This window comes from Zeugodacus cucurbitae, chromosome 5, assembly GCF_028554725.1.
Source record: "Zeugodacus cucurbitae isolate PBARC_wt_2022May chromosome 5, idZeuCucr1.2, whole genome shotgun sequence".
Lineage (NCBI taxonomy): Eukaryota > Metazoa > Arthropoda > Insecta > Diptera > Tephritidae > Zeugodacus > Zeugodacus cucurbitae.
In genome coordinates, this window is record NC_071670.1 from 4,479,065 (window position 1) to 4,492,020 (window position 12,956).

At 31.7% G+C, this 12,956-nt stretch overlaps 1 protein-coding gene across 4 annotated transcripts in view; it reads left to right on the forward strand.

Moving 5' to 3' along the window:
* Positions 1-871: 871 nt before the first annotated feature.
* The window catches only part of LOC105208563 (uncharacterized), a 268,673-nt gene continuing 256,588 nt past the window's right edge, over positions 872-12,956 (forward strand). For all 4 annotated transcript variants that reach the window (XM_029038012.2, XM_029038014.2, XM_029038013.2 and 1 more), the window contains exon 1: positions 872-1,970. Coding sequence is in view for 1 of the 4 variants with exons in the window: in XM_054232555.1 (XP_054088530.1) it covers positions 1,969-1,970 (2 nt within the window). In the remaining 3 variants the exon portion in view is untranslated. The remainder of the gene's footprint in view (positions 1,971-12,956) is intronic.

A 12,956-nucleotide genomic window follows, 5' to 3' on the forward strand; every position in this document is an offset into this window, starting at 1 on the left:
TTTAAAAAATAAAGCAACTGTACGAGTATTACCCAGACAATCTGAGTATATACAATTTTATAATGATGACAAATGTTGAAAAATGTGTTGAAAAAATACAAAAAAATTTATAAACAATAATTTGAAATTTTTTAAAAACGAATAAATAAAATTCAACGCCATTGAAAAACTAACCTAAAATAAATAAAATATTTGAATAAATTTTGAATAATAAATACACATTAAAAAAATCTGAAATTTTTTTTAAACGAATTGGTGACTTCCCAAACGCCGTTTAAATTTTGACCAACTTGAGAATTATATTAAAAAACTTAAATTTTGAACTTGGATGAAATCAAATTTTTAAAAACAAAGTGAGAAACAAAATTATAGACAGCAACTAACTCAAAAGGAAAATAATAGAAAACAATTCAAAAATTATTTCAAAAACTTTCGAACCGATTTCTGATTTTCCAACTGTGAATACAAAATTAAAATGAAAAAACGTTGCATTCGAGATGTACCACTTAAAAAATAATACAGCAATAGTTTTGACAGGCAAGACAGTATAATTTAAAAAAAAGCTGGAACTTTTAATACGAATATTAAATATAAAACAATTACGAAAAAGTTAGCAATATTGAAACTGCATACTTAGAAAAACATTTGACCAAAATTTGTGAAAAAAATTCAAAATTTTTCAAAAACATGAAATTTTGAAAAATTCCAAACTTTTCAAAATCATGAAATATTGAAATATTCAAAACTTTTCAAAACCATAAAAATTTGAAAAATTCAAAATTTTTCAAAAACAAAAATATTTGAAAAAAATTTAAAACAAATAAAAAACTTTTCAAAATCATAAAAACATTAATTTCGAAAATTACGCAAACCAAAATATTATATACAACATCAAATTAAGGCAAACCTAATATAAAAAAAAAAAATAATTATTCAACTTCAACGGTTTCGAAAGCATAAATTCTTATTAAAAACTAAAATTAACAAATTTCGGCATTAAAGAATAATATTAGATAAAAATCACTAAACCAAAATGTGCAAACTAATTTAGGAAAAAGACAATACAACAACAAAGAAGGTAAATGTCGTAAAAAATTAATTGAAATTTGGAAAAAACCATATACTAAATTAATACTTAAAAAATATGAGAAACATAAGCAAAAAATAATTTAAAAAAAATTAATGAATAAATCAAGCAAAATATATTGGAAAAACAAATTTAAAAAAAATTTGCCAACAACAAAAGGTTCAAACTGTTGTAATATAAGCTAAAATCATTGAAAATATCCATTATTCTTCTAAAAACAGAACATCACTTACAAAATGTATGTAAAACCTCCAACACAAGTACAAAAATATTTAAACAAATATTAAAACTAAAGAAAATGAGAAAAAAAAAAATTTTAAATTTGATTAAAATTATCCACAACTTAATAATATAACAAAAACAAAAAAATAGCATAATTATATTAGTACAATTATTTAAAATAAGCAAAAAAATAGTTGGTGGCAATAAAATAAACTGAACAATCACTACTTAAAAAACAAAACTTTATGAACGGTAACCTCAGCAAGCAAAAATTGTATGTCAAAGCAATTGAGTGGAGCATAAAGCAAAACCTAAAAAATATTAAATAAAGAAAATCAATTAAATTAAATATAAATATTGATTTTCGGTCACAAGAATAAATTAAATATTTTTAAAACAAAATATAACCTAAAAAATTCCATTAAAATATCGATGAACATAATTCGGACAAGCAGTGTATAATAAAAAAAAAAAAAATAAATTAAAATTATTAAACAGAAACATTAAAAATTGTTGTCAACAAACGTTGGAGCTGATTGCGACTCCATTATTAGCCGAACAAGGTGCTGAACAAGTGCAGAACTCATGCAGCATTAAAGACATACACCGAAAACTATTGCATACCCTTAGGAGCAGCAACAAGTTGAAGCAACAATAAAATGTAAGTCATTTCTTGAACGATTTTTAATAGAATAGTGCTATAAGTTATATGTAGAATCAATAATATATAGATTAGTTTAAGATTACTTTAAATATTATTTATTAAAATGCTTTAAAAAATACAAAATTTTTAATTAATAATTCAAGTTAATTAAATTTAATAATAAGAATAAGATACATATAATAATTCAACAGAGAGACAATAAATATTTCCTCTATAAAACTGCTGCATCATGAAGGGGGACAAAGCAGAGAATTTAACCTTATTATATTCAAAATATTTAGAAAAAAACTATTATTTGAAAAGAAAAAATCAAAACAATCGAATTTTTTTAAACTTTGAAAAAAGGTATTTTTGAATGAAAAAAATTGTGCAAAATTTGTGTAATATATGTATGTAAAAAAAGTGCACACAATATTTATATACAGCAAGTTTTGAAATCATTATACTTTTTTTATATATTTGTAGTTGGTAAAAATCTATAAAATTCGAGTTTTTCGAAATTTGGAATATCGAAATTTTCGACTAAAAAAATTTTCAAATTTTTCTGAAAATTCTGAAATCATTGCGATTTTCTTATACATTTGTAGTTGCTAGAAAACAAAAAATATAAAATACGAGTTTTTCGAAATTTTCGAATAAAAAAATTTTGAATTTTTTTTCTTAAAATTCTGAAATTATTGTGATTTTCTTATATATTTGTAGTTACTAGAAAAGATAAATTATAAAATTCGAGTATTTTGTAATTTGAAATATCAAAAAATTTGAAAATTTTTTATATATGTTTATTTGAAAAAGTATTTTTTAGGGACCTCTGAAATCATTACGATTTTGTCATATATTTTTCGAAATTTAGAATATCGAATTTCGAATAAAAATATTATTTTTTTTAATTAAATATATAAAAGTACTTCTTTCTTCAGAAATCTTTAATATCACTACAATTAATTTTTCTTGAAAGTATTTTTTTTTAATTTTGAGAGCACCATCGTAATTTTCAAATACAAAAAATTTGAAAATTTTTTATCTATGTTTATTTGGAAAATTATTTTTTAGAGACCTCGATAATCAATACGATTTTCTCATATATATTTTGAAATTTGTAAAAACGAATTTCGAATATTTATTTGTTCTTAATATATTATATAAGAGAACATTTTTCTTCAGAAATCTTTAATGTCATTAAAATGAATTTTTCTTAAAAAATTACTATTTTTCTTAATTTTGAGAGTACTACCGTAGTGATGGAACAACTAGACCATAAAACAAATTATATGGAATTTGTAATATTGACCAAAAAAAATCTAGTAATCGTGATAACGACTTTTTCAATAAACGTTGTATTCGAATAGAAAAAAAATCGAAAACCTTTTCTATCTTCTCATCCATTAAAAACGAAAAACATGTAATATGTTCAAAATATTTGGGGGGAAAATAATATTTGAAAAAAAAATTTAATTTTTTTTTAATAATTTTTTGTAGAAAATTTTGAAGATATTTTAGTTACCTGTTTTATTTATTTATTATTATTTAATTATTTATTTATTATTTTTTAATTTTTTTTTAATTTCTTTGTCAAATTAACAGTTATTAAATTTTTCAAATTTTGTTGACTTGTTTTTGTTGTAAATTATTGAAAATTTCGTGTGATTAATGAAGGACAATTTGGCATATTTATTAAAATATATGTATAAGGAGCATGTCCTTAAGAACATCCTTGAGCATATCCTTCAACATATCCTTCAGCATAATTGCCAGCATAACAGCACAAGCACTGATTAAGCTCACATTTGTAGCACAATGCCTGCTTGGCATCGCCAAGCGCATAGCTTAGACCCTGCAGCTCCTTAGAGACACACCTACACACACACATACATACATGGGTGCGGATGGACACCCGTAAATAATCTCCATTCACCAATTATGCGGTTTCGATGGCGTAATGAAGAGCAGCATGCAAGTTGCACGAACAAGTGCCAACAAGTGTGTCTGTACGAACAGCTAAATGTGCAAATTACTATGCGCCTAAGCTTGTTTATGTGTGTGTATACTTGTAACTGTATAAGTGTGTCATGCAATTATACATCGGTAATGCCAATTCGTGCGTATGACCAACCATTTGCATTTACATTGGCATTTAGACGTACGCAAGTTGATGATATATATACAAATACTCACAGCTACACACAATCAAAACGGATATCGCTTTGCCCTTCTCTCTCTCTCACTCAACTTAACGTCAACGTACAATCGTGGCGCATCAATGTTGCTGCGGCACGTCGCATGAAAATGTGTTGCTAACATTACACCCGTAGTTTCTATGGTAGAGTTGGTGTGTAGGCGAGGAGAAAGTGGTGTGGTGTGAGTAAGTAGTAGACAAAACAAATTGTTAGCTGATGGCGTGTGGATACAAAACATTGTTGGGAGAATTATTTAAATGACTAAATGATGAGTGGCATTATGTTAATGATGGATGGAGTGTAGTGGGAAGTGGGATTGTGTGGCCAAAACTGCGGTAGGGAAGACTCTGAAGCTCTCTCTTTTGATAAATGAAGCGCTGGAGACTGAAGGAGTATCTTACTGTTGTTAGTCCTGAGAATTTCAAACACCTCGTTGACCGCCTCAACTGCAGTATCCAGTAGCCTGAACTCTTTCTCAATTATATCCGAGCTAGTTGTGGAACTCGAGAAGCTAAGAGGTTAACTCAGACGTGAACGGATTGAGCTAGATCTCTGCAAAATCCTATTACTCCAATAAACCAAAATCAAGTACTTTAAGCTCCTTAAACTTCTAGAAGGGTAACTCAGTTTGATATGAGACTGAGAGCTTCGGTCTGCAGAACGAAACTTGGTCTCCTGAGCCAAGGCTACAGACGTAAAGTTTATATGCATGTTTGATGCTTTGATGATGACGATGCGAAGACAGATAATAACTGAATCTTAAATAAGCTCAGTTCAGAGCCACAGCAACCTTAATTACCATAGTTGTCACGTTTTTCAAAACTTTTTATCCTTTTATGCAATAATTCTTCATTAATATTTAGACATTTTCTCTTAGGTAAAACTAAAACATCTCCAAACTAGATTATTCTGTCTTCCCACTCGAGCGTCCACTCTTCTTGGCAATAATCTCTCATAACCTCAATTTTCAGCTTTTCGGTCTCAAGTATCTCTTCCGTCTTCTGGTTACCGGGACCAGTTGCTTAGGAATAATTTATCATGCTCTTAACTTTCAATTCTTTATCCTCAAGAACATCTTTTTTCCCACGATAGTTTTTACGGATCACGGAGCTTCTTTAGAGATTTCCCTCCTCCCATTCGAGCCTTTTGTGCTTTAGAGAGGTCTTTGGAATATTCTCGTAAAATCTCTATTTTCTCTTTGATGTTGAGATCATTGTCATTTCGATAGCGTTTGGGGTTCTCCAACCTTGAGTTCTTCGCCCTCTCATTTTAAAGTAGAAAGTCCTTTGATATAATATTTCCGATCTCTCAATTTTCGACTCTTTAGGTTGAGTTGTTTTCATCAGTCCTCGATCTGGGAGACACCTTTTGGATTCAGTAGCGATTTATATATCTTGATATACTAACCACACATTTTTGGAGCGCGCTAATCTATAGTTCGCATAGAATAAGGCAATCAGATATGGTATGATATGATTTCCTATTTCATGTTTCCTGCTATCTTCTATAGAGCTTCACACTTTTTTACTCCCGAGGCCATCATTTTCTATGCAAACTCGAGAGATACTTTATATTTTAAGGACTCAAACCTAGACCAAAGCAGATCACCTGACTAAGTTTCGAGAAAACTTATTTTCCATCTTCCTACCAAAAGCTAGACTTCTTCATTCCATAAACCAGTAGACCATCCTATAGAGGGATTTATGATTTAAGTAGCCGAATTACTGTCCATGACATTAAGAATCACCCAAATGTGTAGCAAGCGCATTAAAACACTTACCAAAACACAAATAAAGCAGCCACCGTATAAAAGTATGCCAGACAGACAGTAAATAAAAAGTAAAGTAAGCAGCCCAACCAACAACTACATGTAATACAAACACTACCGAGACAAGTAGGTGCATTAAACGCGCATGGCATGTAAGTAACGCAAAGAAGCTACACAATCACTACTAAACACTACTAAATACCACATGTGTGTGCTGGGAGCACGGACGTGACATACTACTGGGGGTAGGGGAGCACGATGAGGCGATGAGCAACAGACAAATGAAGCGCTAGTTGCGCTAGACACATACAGCCACAAATTCAACACGTAGGTTGGTAAAATACGAGAAAAAAAGTGTCATGCGCCTAAAAGCATGCTTGGGAATTTCACACATTCAATCGTTCAAACGCGTCAAATTGCGTTGCGTGCTCTGCTGCTCTGGGATTAAGTGACTACTAATTTGTACGCAATGACTATAGCATTGTTGTTGTTGGTGGTGCGGAAATATACAACAACAAATAAGCACGAATTGCAGCAAAGCGGCAAATAAATCCCAACACGTCGCCATGAGTTGGCTAGTAATTTTCATTTATCGATACAGCGCGCTTCACTTTGCACCGACACACATCCACACATAGAAGCTACTTTTGCAATCGCCAATCAATTTATGTATGTGTGTGCGCCTAAAAGTAGATCAAGTGAGCGACAAGCTAAGCAATAAACGCCACGAACAACATTTGTATGCATTTGTTTTCGGCCACAAGCAGCCCTAAATTCGATGCATAATTGTGGCACAAATTGTGTTGTGTTGATTGCAACGATTGGTTTGTTAATACGCCTGTCGTTAGGCAACATTTTCACAATACATGCAATTGCTGTTGCCGCTTGGCTGTTGTGTGTGTGTGTGGGTGACTGGTCCCACAGCGCTGTTGTGTGCTAATGCTGCTGGTTTAAGGAAATCCAATTGCTGCCGGTCATGGATTGCGATTGGTGTGCGATTGGTAATTTGCTGCCTAAAAGTCGGCAGTTAATTTGAAGCGCACTTTTTTGGTGTATCGTTGGTGGAATTTCTGCAGCAAATTATTGTAAAATTATTAGTAGTAGAAAATGAGTAGCTGTAAAAGTGCTAAAGGCGGTTAAAAGCGAAATGTAACGCAGCTAGCGCCTAAAGGTAGTTTACGATTTTTGAATTATGTTAAAAGAATTATGATTCTTAAAAAAGAGGAATTGATATCGTTTGCTACTTTGACCAATAGTACTTTAAATACTTATTTTTTAGTTTTTTCTGAAATCGCGCCCAAAAGTATGCAGCAGAAACTTTTTACTTGCGCATATCTCTGTTATAATAAACTTTTCGCTGATTTGGCTAATGGTATTGAGAAAAGTTCAAAGGTGTTTTACGAAAAGGAGGTTTACGTCTACATACCGCCTATAAGTAGGCTATAATTTTGGTGTAATATTGCTCCGATGATATATGTCAGTTCCAAATGTTCTTATATCAAATTCTTTGTAATTTTTAAAGTCATTTATTTGATGGCTTTTCGAAATATGTTGAGCCTAAAAGTATGCTATGTAAATTAATTAAAAACAAAAATAGCTCATTAAATTATGTCGAAGCAAAATATTGGCTGAGTATGTATTTTCTGGAATACTCTTGTATTTTCTAAATATTAAGTTCCTGAAAGTATGCAATGTAAAGAGCATAAAATGAAAATTTTGACTTATGACATTGGAGCAAAAATTTGTTATCTTTTGTGGAGTAGTCTAGTGTTTCTCGATAATTTTTCGAAATATATAGTGCCTAAACGTATGCTATATAAAATAATTAAAATAAAAAATTAGCTCATTAAATTCTGTCGAAGCAAAATATTGGTTGAGTATACAGTTTCTGGAATACTCTAGTATTTTCAAAATAATAAGTTCCTGAAAGTATGCTATTTAAGAAGCATGAAATGAAATGTTTAACTGTTATCAAATATTGGAGCAAATATTTGTCACAAGACACCTTTTGTGGAGTACTCTAGTGTTTCTCGAGATATATGTTGCCTAAAAGTAGGCTATGTAAAATAATTATTTTTTAATTTTTCGCATCAAAAGAGCAAATTCTGTATTTATTTAACATATTTATTACGTAAATATTTGCTGATCAAACAACTGCAAACAATTAAGTCTGCATTTAAAATATGCTTTGTTGGTAAAAAAATATATTCAATATATTTATAGCATTAAATTCAATTAAGCAGCAATTATTAAACAAATATTTAACTGTATAAAAAATATTTGTAAAGTATTTAAATGAGTGTTTATCGGAAGGTATTAATTGAAGTATGGAAAATTGAAAATATGCTGAAAAAATTTATGAAAATTAAATAATAATAAATATTAATGCGGATTAATTTTCTGAAAATCATATTTTAAAATTAATACAAGGATATACATAAAAAAATTAATACAATTAAATATTCAACTGCGTATGCACGCAAATTAATGAAATTAATATTAAAAGCACTACCGCACTAATAGCAACAAGAACAACATCAATTAAAACGCCGTCATTTACGCGCGCACACAAACAACAGCACAGTATTTACGCCGCTCGATTTCATTTGTTTATTTCAATTCAATATTTATTTACTTACATTAAGCCACAGAAAATTGATGAAAAGCAAAAACAACGAAAACAAACAAGACGAATGGTGGGGGTGACGAGTGAATACAAAAGCGCACCACAGTAGTGGCCTGGGGAAAACGCGCACAACAAAAGGGTTGTGTATACAAATGAAAGCAAAAATTATGTCACACAGCCATAATAAATAAAAATAAATAAACGAAACATGCATTGAATGACAGCCGAACGGCTGTTTAAAAATATTTGCAAATGCCATTTTTCTTAATTTACACGAACTGTCAACGACGATAAGAGCTTTGGTGAAAAACGCTTGACAAGGAGATAAACAGAACAGTCGAAGGATTAAATGATAAACGGGAGAAGTTTATGATGCAAGGAATATGTCATTTTAACGAAATAAAGAAAAAGTGTAGCATAACCAAAGGCGACAGTGGCTTTTGAAGTTGATATATATAATTTTAAGAAATATGAATAACAACAAACAGTTGAATATTAAATTATATTAAATTTTGTTAGCTGAAATATTTAGTTTTTCATATGAAAATAACTAATATCAGCAAATTTTACAAAACTGTTGCCTAACTTTTGGCGCATATTGTAATAATTGACATATCTCGGAAGTGAGTTTGTTATTATATTATTTAGTATGCAATTATCAAGAAATCAACTAATTTTAATAAAATTGTTGCATACCTCAAGGCGCATGTTGAATTAATAAATACTGCTACGGACAGAAATTAATTAGTTGTGACAAGTAATTTGATTTTAAATAGTATAATTGAGTTTTACACTGCTGCTGCTGCTCAAATTAAATATTTCATTAAATGCTGCATAGTTTTGGGCGCTTTCAATGTTAAGTTTGCATATATCTAAACAACAATGATTCCTTTAGCAGCTATAAAGTGCTCTGTATGCTTTAATACTACTTCATAGACCATACAAACACCTTTCATAATTAGCAAGTCGCACACTCGCAAAATAATTGATTGTCTATGATAATTAATGAACAAATAAATGCATGTACATAATCAGAGCACTCAAAATTATTACTAATAATGCTACTGTGTAATGTTGTGCTAAATGCTAATAGCACAAAATATAACAGCAGCCAGCAAGCATACATTTAGGCGCACCATTTCATATTGTAATGTTTAGTGCTGCAAGCAGTATTAATTAGTATGTACAATGTAATGAAATTGTAATAAATTAAGGAAATTTACAAATAATAGCATGCAAGCACACATACGCATTACAAAAACACAAACAAACTGTAAAGTAATTGGACGGCTGTGTGTGAGTGTGTATGTGGCTAAGCTGCCAGTTAGCAGCAGGAGTTGACCTAAATTTAATCACGCACATACACATACGCTCGCTGGACAGCCAGCAGTCGCATAGATATTAGAATGCATTGACATATCACCTAACTGTTGCATACTTTAAGGCTGACTTGCCATAACCTTCATTTTGAGGTGCGCGTCGGGCGGAGGTGTCTGTATGTGCCACGTATCGTCGCACATCGATGACTCTAATATGATAGCTTAATTTAATTAAGTGACCAAACAAAATGTATGCATACAGTAAGGCGCACGATGCAGAGTATATATGTATATTAAACCTGCATAGACTAGCCACAGTAGCTGTATAAATATTAACAGCTTGTACAGTATAGTTGGTAGCTCGCCCGCATATGTGGCATGCATGTGTTGAAGTGAACGTGTCAACAGGTGACACAGGCTATACTCTTGCCTATCAACAGGCGTACATGCTAGGATTACGGTTGCAAAGCTAGTACTTATATATATATATAAACATAGATAGTTTTGTCTGCATTGAAGCTTCTACAATTTATAGCCACTCTACCACTCATTCGTACTTGGCACATATTTATAGAGCAAATAAAGTGTTGCATAAATTTAGGTGCTATTGCGGAGCAATCACGCTCAACTGCGACAAATAAGTTTGCTCAGGTAGAGAGTTGTGTGTGTGCTGAAGTGAAGTTGCTGGCGTACAGCCGGTTAACAACATCTGACTAATTTAACTAATTGAGTGTGAGCAAATAATATTAATTTATGGTGTTGACGAAGGGTTGCAATAAACAGTTCCAAAGGACCAGAAGCTACCTTTCAGTGCTGCTGAAGTACTACAAATTTGCTTTGCAAGTTATACCAGTGGTAATTTAGAACAAATTTTTTTAAAAATATAGCATACTTTTGGGCTTGAAAAAATTTAAATCTTTAAAAATAGCAGAGACCTACACTTTTGTAAAAATTATGAACTTCGTTTGCTAGATTGAATATTTTTACAAAAAAAAATGAAAATATTGCATACTTTCAGGCTGTTATGGCTATATTTGTTTCTGTATTTTTGTGTAGGGTTCTCCAATGTCTTGCAAATGCAAATGCGTTTCAATTTACAAGAAATACAAAAGTATGCAAAACAGTTCGATAGCTGTTAAGAGTATATTGCATATTTTCAGGCGCAAATATAGTATTTTCGTCATATATTGCTTTAATTGAACCGCTTTCGACAGTTAATTGGCTTCAAATGACTGGCTTGCTGGTAAATTCTTTATTTTATAGGAAAGTTTGTTGTTTTTAATTTTCCGCTTGCATATTTTGGGGCTACGGTGAATAAATTTTATTTTTTGCAGCAAAGCAAAATGTTTTCTTAGATTTTGGACGTAAATTATGGTAACGATTTTGAGCGAAGGCTTGAGTTGTATAAGTACGTAACACAGAGCAATAAAAAAACATTATTTAATAAAGTGTTGCATAGCAAAAGGCGCTAGCAATATTTTTATTGATTTTCACACGCAAACACAACCAATTAATTTTTCGGACGTTTAAATATTTATAACATACTAAACTCCTACACTCAATTTAATTAGCTATAAATGGCCTCACAAAAAGGGATATCGAATTTGGGTGTAATATACAAATATACAAATATAATAGCCACGAACTCTTATATAAAAGAAAAATGTTGTGAGGAGACATTGCGATGACTAATTCTCTAATGTATTGATTTCCACACACTCCTCAACGTTAACAGCGCTAAATAACACTTTATTTGACAGCAAATAATGCAAATTCTGCCTAAAAGTATGCTATAAAAAGTATATTTTTGTGTTCTCAAAATGGATGTGGCATATTTGTTCTTTAAAATTTGGTAAAATTTATTAGTACAACATCAGCTATTTGCTTTTTTAATTTGAAAACAGTAAATTATAAAGCATAAGTAACTGCTGTGTACTTTTAGGCTGCATCCATTGGGTCGTTTGTTTGCGCACTAAATTTTGCTGGGTACCGCCATCACTCTATTTCGATGAGCTGTTTCGGAGCTTAAATCCATACTGATTGGAAATAAAACTTGTTAGAAAATCGATTTACACAACACGCGCCTAAAAGCATGCCAGCATACAGACAAACCACACCAAGGGCCACACAGAAATCAACATGCTTTGATTGCAAGCCAGTGCAATATGAAAAAAAGTGAACCCAAACCCAACAACATGCGGTGACAGCTGCCCGTGCTGTTAGCGCAGTTGGGGGTAAGCGCCCCTCCAGGCGCCTAGCGGTAGACTACTTCCTGTCCAACATCCGCCACCTTTAAGCCATAAAATGTACTGACACGCCAACCAGTTGGTGGTGGTGGCGTTGACGGTGACAGCTAACGATTGCTGCCTGACTGTCACTGCAGTGCTTCGGTCCTATGGAAAGCATTGCCAGCGCTGTGGGTCATTGCACGCTCATGTCGGTAGGTGGGTGGTTTATTTATTGTTATTTGCCTTGATGCTGCTGCAGCTGCTCGTATGCTCATCGATCCTATGTAAACATTTACAAGATGACGGCTCACAGTAGCTGGCAAACATACTTGTGAGCGTAAGCTACTTTTGTAGACAAATACATTTAAGCTGGCTACACCGCACACATGCTAAGCTCGGCATTATAGAGAAACGTGTATAGTAAATATGTGTGCGCTTTTGTAAAATAACTCGCTCTATATATACATATAAGTTTATGTGTTTAAGCATTGCGTAGCTACTGTGAATCGTTTCTTTGTACTGCCACATTGCCTACTTTTAGGTGCCGGTATCTGCTTTGCACAGCCATATGAAATTGTATGCTTTTATCTTGCCATACCCTGTTAGGTTGGTAAATATGCTCGAAATAGTGTGTATCATTGTCCCTTATTTCATATAAACCCCTCTATATAGTTTGTATATTAACAAATGCGCCCACATGTAGACTATAGCTACAGCATTCGACTACTATTTAATATTGCTTCAGTTAATGAACAAACTCTACCTCTGCAATATCAACTATATATGAGAAAATCGACTTTAATAAACCTGGTTGTCGTTTTTGGTACTAGTTTAGTAAAGTAAATAACCACTATATTATACATAT